We start from the raw sequence: 7,820 nt of genomic DNA on the forward strand, positions 1-7,820 counted from the left end.
CCTAGCAGCTAAATACATACCATAGAGCTTAGTTGTCAAGCACATCCACTTAATAGAAATATTATTTTAATTTTGTTAAGCACAGTGCCTGCAATTCACTCTGTTTGGGTGGTGTGGCTTGCAGTCACCATGTGTACCCATATTTGGGTCTGTGCAAATCCTTTGCGTGGAGCATACTGTAGAAAGCCCCTTTCATTTGCTAAGCATAGTGAAAAGCATGTTTTTATACTGGCCATGTGTACCATGTGAAATTTCACACCTTAATTGTGCCATTGACAAACCACTAGCATTTCTTCTCTTGTATAGCTGTACCTCTTGTTCGAGCTCCGTGTTTCTCCAGATGCACCACAACACAAATCATGTTCCAATACTGCCTATACCACCTCCATTTTATGTCACTACTGAAACGACTAGTCCAACAACTTCCTAGACTCATACTCCGTGCAATATTGACATTAAAAAAGCAGGCTGCAGTATTTGCACATGATTTGTGCTGTGCTGTCAACCATGATTAAGTACAAGAAACACTTAATAATATGTGCTTAATGTATAAGTGCACTTAACAACCAGGTTTTACAGTAGGTCAACTACGATGGATGTGAAAATTATATAGTGAATGGCAAAGCAAAAGCTAAACATACTGCACGTCTGAAAGTACATTATAACTAGTGGACAAACACCAAATGCTTCAACAATATTTTACCGTATCTGTCTAAGAAACATTAGCTTTTCCTTCACTGTAGTAAATTTGTTTAATTCTGACACCAGGGGATCAGTTAAGCCATCATAATTGAAATTCAGTAGTTGTTCCATGCTGCAAATTTTCTTTTCGATTCTCAGTTCCTTATTGTGACCAATATGCAATGTGTGAATATCTGCCATCTTGCTTAAGTGTTCAGGAAGTTGCAGTAAGTTGCAGTTATTCAATAAAAGTTTCTTTAACATTGGGAAAAACAGATTTACTAAGACAGTCCCGCTATGTAGATTATCGTAATGCATAACAACATTTTCCAAGCCAGCATTATGTGACAAACTCAAATTCCTGAGTTGTGCAAGCTTGTTGTGTCTCATGTGTCTGCACCGCAAAGCATCATCATAACAAGTATTGACATAACATTGATAATTGTCTTTATAAGGTAACAGTGAGAATAATGCACTGTCTTCTGATTGTAACTTATTGTGGCTAATATCCAGTTCCTCCAACAAGGCTGGCAACTCGTCAATGGTACAACATGATGAGATATTATTATTAGAGATATCCAAACATGTCAAGTTTGGAAAGTAGCAAGCTAAACAGTTAGGGAAATCATCTAGAGATGCGTAACTAATATTCAAATAGTTCAATGGAGAGCCATCAAGGTTTTGATCAAGAATAGTTATAAAATCTTCAGATTCGCTGAGTATATTACTCCTGCTTCGTACTTTGTGTGTTGACCCTTTTAGAAATGAAGTTGATCTAAATTTTGTAGATTGTGAAAATGATCTGTGATCTGACTGGAATAATCTGCCAAGCTCTGTGTGTGATAGATTTAGGCTTTTTAAGCTTTTAGACAGCCACCATTTGTCTGGAAGTGAATCAATTGGATTATACGAGACATCTAGTTTCTTTACAAATGGCAAGTCAAACAATTCAATGGGAAGTCTTGTAAGAGAATTATAAGAAAGATTCACCTCATATAAAGAACAAGAATCTGAATTTAATGATAGATTAGAAAATGGAAGGTCCAATAGGGAATTATGGCTAATATCGAGGGTACACAAGTACTGTAATTTGAATAACCTCACTGAAAAATGAGAGATTTTAGTATAAGAGAGATCAATATGTGTAAGATGATTGTCATCAGATTGTCTTCTAACAAACGCATCAATACATTCATCAAGAGACTTGTCCCACAGGGACAAAGACAATGGTGTTTCCACAAATCTTGTAGTTCCTTGTCCATAGATGTATTCCTCCTGCACATTTGCTATTACATTAAGTGGCAGTCTGCTGTATGTCAGTATCGTTTCTAGAAGCATTTGACTAGCACTAGCAGCACTGTGAATTAGGGTGTGTCCATTCAACCCCTCTGTCCCTCCTAACAAATACTGCATTATGTTGGTGCTTTGGGTTCGCACAAATGCACTATACATCACCAATATGCAGCGTACAACATCATCATCTACCAAAGTACAGACTGCCCTGCATGTGGATATAAAAATTAAATAGAAATTATATTGACTTACCACTGTAAGATTTCTTTGTGCAAACACTTAATATCATTATAATCCATCCTGCTTTGGGTACACCTACCACTCCAAATATTTTCTAAAATCTCTATAAGGACAAACTATTTTGATTATAGCACCATGACTCAGTGTATGTATACCTAAAAATGCAGCTCCAATTTTGAAGTTTTGCTTTATTGCTGTTATCTTGGGAGTTTCTTCTTCCTCAGAAGTTAATGTTGGATTAGCACCATGTTTGTATAACCAGTAAACAACTTCCAGTAAATTATTAGTAGTAGTTGGCTTCTTACCCTACAGATGAATAAGTGAGACAACACTTGTATTCTAGTATCTTGAAAAAAATTAATTTAAAAATGAAGTAGGGATCTATGAAATAAAAAGTAGTGAAACAAGAGATGAATGATGGTATTACAGAATAGCTCAGTGGGAAAGTCCCTACTTTGGCATTGAGCAAAATAATAATATTGTTATAGCTAATGTGCCAAAGTAGGGACTTTCCCACTGAGCTATGCTGTAAAACCATCATTCATCCCCTGTTTCACTACTTTTTATTGCAGGTCCCTACTTCATTTTTAAATTAACAATTACTAGTTTTTTGTGTTGTAGCACAGCTAGCTACATACAATATAACTTATGACTGTTGTATTAGAGTATATTTCGAGTCAGCCAAGATGTGTGCAGATAGCTAGACCAATAAGGGGTGAGGTCATCTTGTTTACTGTTAAGCAAACAACTAGATTAGTCAAGAGGTGCGGTCTCCATACTCTATCGCTATTAGTCCACCTAGATCTTCAATTGATGGGCATGATCGCGAATCTATTGCGAACAGGATCCCAATCGCAAACTTGCAAATATCTAGCTACCATATATCTCAGTATAGTAGCGCCACAACTGAAGCGCTTCTGAAATCCAGCTCTGAAATAAATCTGTGGCATCTATATATGTTGCTAAAAGAAAGTGTTGATACAGAAAATTTACAACTCGATATTGTTTGGTTGGATGAAGAAGAAGACAAGCAGCCTGATTGAAGATAAAGAAAAGACAAGGTGCAGAGGGCCTACACTGGTCGGAACCCCAAAAGACCAAAAAGCACACCCCACTGGTGAGTTTGTTATTGTGGCATAAAATGGTGTCTGTGTGATGCTTCATTTGGCCTCTAGTCTTGCAACTGTGATCAGTGAGTGAGGCAGTGAGACTAAAATTCGAGTTTTGGCAATTTTTAAAAATTATATATCCGGCCACCTGTAAGTGTTTCGTTATATTTAATGCTGTTTTATATATTATATGGACTAGTACTATTCTGTAAAGGTGATTTTGTCACGTAAAATGTCTTTAGGATGATTTTTAAAGGTGGAATTGTGGGCAGCGTGCGAAATTTTCAGGGTGATCCCTACTTAAATGGTACTACCGTACCGTTTGATAATATGGGACATACTGCCACTTTATCTAGTAAGGATGTACCATAAAAGTTCAAGAGCTTTGTGCAGACCAAATTTAAACAATACTAGAGTTTTAAGTATCACAGAAAAAAGTAGAAACAAGGGAGGTTACCTACACCTGCAGATATACTAGTGGACATTTAATCCCTAATTTAGTCTATACCCATGACTAAATTAGGATTAAATGTCTACTATTATATTTGCAGGTGTAGGTGACCTCCCTCATTTCCCTACTTCTTTTTAAACCAGGCACGGAAATTGTTTTCGTAAAAGTGTGTGTGTGTGTACCTATCTATGTTTGTCCGTATGCACCCACTTGAGCAAAATCGTTAAATAATGGTAAAAGCAGCTTTTACGTAAGAAGTAAAAGCGAAATGAAGTCTGTATTAACCTTCTACACAGGTGAACTTTGCTCTGAGGTGGCTTCTTTTCGGCGGACTGAAATACGGGTGTGGCGACTTTTCTCAGGCTTTGTAAACTACCTTCCCTTTGAGGTTTTCTGGCGTTTAACAACTGGAAAACAATAATGCAGGCCTTGTACACTACCAGGAATAGCCTATCGCTTCGAGTTGAAAGGGGGCGTATCCCTTACGTACACAAACGAAAATGAAGAGCAGCTATGAGGCTTTGTCGAGAGAATTTGTGGGAAAAACACAATAGTCAAACTATAAAACAGTTTAGAAGATACTTCTGTGTGTAATATGTTGGTTAAAGCGGTTTGTTTAACAAGCGCTTCCGTAGCAGTGCATAGCAACGTAATTGAACGAATTACGAAAATTTCATGAATTACGAAATACGAGAATTAGTTAATAACATTATTGTACAACCAAAACTACCCTATTGCAAAATAGTAATACATAGTTGGTTAATTCATAGTAGAATATACTATCTATAGTTAATTACAGATGAATTAGATAACTGCATGGCGCCTGGTTTTTAGAGGTAGCACAACATCAACTTGTTTTTCTGTGATCACTAATCAAACTAAGTTTCCTTATACTTGTTTGTTTACTTTTGTAACATAATTGTGACTGGTGAACTCACACATACTGCATTAAAAGAAAGAATGGTGCCAGACTTAATGTCTTCATCTGAACGCACATCTCAACTATCAATTACTGACTTGAAAGTGAAGTGGCCATTATGCTTCGCTTTCAGCTATGTTCAGCCAGCTACACAGTGTTACAAACAAAAAAAAATAGAAAAAGTGCCTCTGCAATTAATCCAGTCACCATGGAAAGTATGGACGATTCCCATTTACACACCTAGGGAAGCTATTATATGGCACTACTGTGAATCGACACCTTGGGCTGTCAATGGAACATAAAGCAGGACAAAGGCAATTCCATGATGCAGGCATTATAGGTACTGTAGTATGCCAAAAAGCATCTGTATGGCTGAAACAGTGTTGAACAGTGAAAAAATCAAGCGGTAGCCTTAGCCATTATTGAGTTATGCTTGTCTGAAAGCATTAGTAAGCCAGTCAGTCAGTCGGTGGGTCGGTTGGTCAATCAGTCAGTCAGTCAGTAGAAAATTTTGTTGAACACTATTCAGGGGTTGAACTGAATGCACTGTTATACCTAACCAATACTGCCAAGGCACCAGGAAGGTATTGTAAAGCTGGTTTTTGGGTGATAGTTCTGGTCAAAAAAACTCACACTTCTGTTATCCCAATATACCAGATATATGTGATTGACAAGATTGTAGCAAACAGCCAACATTGACCTAACACTCAATCACATGTACACTTGAGGTCAGTCACATGTTGTATGGGAGGAATACCATAATAATAACAATACCTTATATAATGTAAACATACCGATACAGTATTCAGGTTTCTTCCTTTAGCAGCTAAGTGTAGAGGAGTCTGTGAACCAGCAAAAGTCTTAACTATTAGCATGCATATAATGTCCTTACCTCTCCATGTGAGTTACATTCATCAATCACATCTGTATGGAGAGCAAATGTACATTGGAGCATGAATGACTAATGATTGATTGTTTTAAGACCTCAGGTAGAATTAACCACCTTACTGTCCCCTGGTGGGGACCTGAGATACTACAGAGTAGTTGTTTATAATACTCTTTCTTTTTGTTAATAGTGCTATTTGCATCTATACCTTATATAGACATATTGTTTACCAGTGTAAAGAAGGCGCAGTTACAAATATCTTGTGATCTTATAGGGGTATTCAACCTGGACACCAGCTCAGTATCTGACATTATGATTAGTGAATTATGGACTATGCAATCAGTACCTTCCCAGAGTCCACATGGATAATTAGTATTACTTTCAATCACCCAAATATGAATTCCTACCATTAGCTACTTCTTGAGGTTGAATGGTGCTTGGTGGTGCATACCTATACATCACGCATATGATGTACTACGCTCCTTATGGTATTTGCAATCGTGTGGAATAGCTCTACCCACATAATAAACAAATAGATCACCATAGAGGGTTATTTTTACAGGGTCTAAATTTTTGCAAAGCTGTTACAATATCCTCCATCAAACATTTCTGTGATTGTGAAATCTGTGATTGTGAAATCTGTGAGACATGAACAATTTCTCTGTAATTCTACAGATCCCAATTAGATACCTCATTTGATACTAGCTATGGCAAAGTCAAGAGTAGAGATGGGTTAGGCAACTCTGCTCACCTGAAAATTTCAATCTGTTAGTCAACAGAAATTGTTGAGAGTTAAACTTTGATTCCCAAGAATTGGGCCTCATACATATACCAAGTGTCCATATTACTGACACAGGTGTCTTCTTTTTCAAATGTCCTGATTAACAGCTTCAACTGTAGCTACCTGTATTACTGTGCAGTGGTTATAGTAATGGTCCCAAATATGCCTTAGCATGTCTGGAAAATTGATGGTCCCAGTGTCCATAATACACATGCAGGTTTCACTGTACAATCTCTACTGTTCCGAGCCATTATAAGGCCACTCCAAATAAATTCTGTTTCCCGTCCTGGGCTCAGGCATATTTGCATGCAGGCGGGCGGTCAATTTCCATTGTTTCATTATAAATATTTGCAGCTTTTCAAACCATTATTTGCCTGGAAAAACCATAAAAAGCTGCATAAAAGCATGTTTAAGCTTGTTCCTTCCTTTTTAAGTTGCAAAATAGCACAAACGTGACGTCTGTGCCGACGTGATAGCTCTGCTGACACTGTTTCAAGATAGCTTTTACTGAGTCTGTCAGTATGCAAAAATAACCGGAAAATAATGGAAGAATACAGAATAATGGAATAATTTAGAGCTGAGAGTAACCAGATGTGGGCGGTGGATAGGAAACAGAGAATTTATTTGGAGTGGCCTAATACATGCAGGAATTATAGTATAAGAAAACTTCATATACTATCTTTGATTATAGCCGGGTTCCCTATTACCCTGATGGCGCCCGCCCCTTTCCTTATCGAGAGAGCGGCCACCGCCAGACTGGCTAGCCATAGATATTCTCTCTAATATCTATGGGCTAGCATATTTACCATTGTGGGTGACTGGGGGGTATCTACAATCAATAGCTAATAGGACAATTCGCGTTCTATAGCTACCTGTAAATTTTCCCGTAGACAGCACAGCTTTCACTGTGTCGACGCTGTGAAAATGCGACGCCTTCCTCAAGACTTTCCCTCGTAGGTCGCGACAAGCTTCAAGTTCGGCATCATTTAGACCGTCCAGCCATCTCATTATAAATATAGAGTTATCCTGAAAAGCAGCCACGTCTAGATCCTCCTCGACGAAATCATCGACTGCTTCCATCATGATTCACGAGTAGCCCTAAGTTACTGCCCCGGCAGAAAATAGTCTCGTGCCCAGCCGGGCTCGCGCTAATGCGCAGCGCGAGCTCGGCTGGGCACGAGACTTATGACACCCCGCATCGCAACAGCTGTAGCACTTACAGGTTTACCAGGTTTACATATTTGGGCGTCTGGATTCAGTGGAATGGACTGGAATGGAACGGTATTAGGATAATTTCACCTAGTGATCGCTTCTTTTCAGTTTAAGACCACCGGCTTTATAAAGGCCGTTTTACTTTACTTTATGGTTTTATAGGGTGTATCCGATCTTATTGCGATTAATTGTGTGCCACATATATACCTAGAAAAGTCAGAGCGATATCTGATTTGTGATATGACAAT

General features: G+C 38.2%; 1 protein-coding gene across 3 annotated transcripts in view; it reads right to left on the minus strand.

Annotated features, from left to right (window-relative positions):
- LOC136265802 (leucine-rich repeat serine/threonine-protein kinase 1-like) overlaps nt 1-7,502 on the minus strand; it is a 41,158-nt gene extending 33,656 nt beyond the window's left edge. Inside the window, exons 1-6 of one of the 3 annotated variants that reach the window (XM_066060718.1) lie at nt 7,233-7,502; nt 5,586-5,617; nt 5,488-5,535; nt 2,370-2,520; nt 2,230-2,317; nt 704-2,182 (exon numbers count right to left, since the gene is read on the minus strand). In XM_066060718.1, the coding sequence (XP_065916790.1) occupies nt 704-2,182; nt 2,230-2,317; nt 2,370-2,520; nt 5,488-5,535; nt 5,586-5,617; nt 7,233-7,443 (2,009 nt within the window). In that variant the 5' untranslated portion in view covers nt 7,444-7,502. Of the gene's footprint in view, nt 1-703; nt 2,183-2,226; nt 2,318-2,369; nt 2,521-5,487; nt 5,536-5,585; nt 5,618-7,232 lie in introns of all 3 variants that reach the window. The other 2 variants (XM_066060717.1, XM_066060719.1) reach the window with 2 other exon arrangements.
- Between the last annotated feature and the right edge of the window lie 318 nt (nt 7,503-7,820).

The sequence above is a fragment of the Dysidea avara genome, chromosome 9, assembly GCF_963678975.1.
Source record: "Dysidea avara chromosome 9, odDysAvar1.4, whole genome shotgun sequence".
Lineage (NCBI taxonomy): Eukaryota > Metazoa > Porifera > Demospongiae > Dictyoceratida > Dysideidae > Dysidea > Dysidea avara.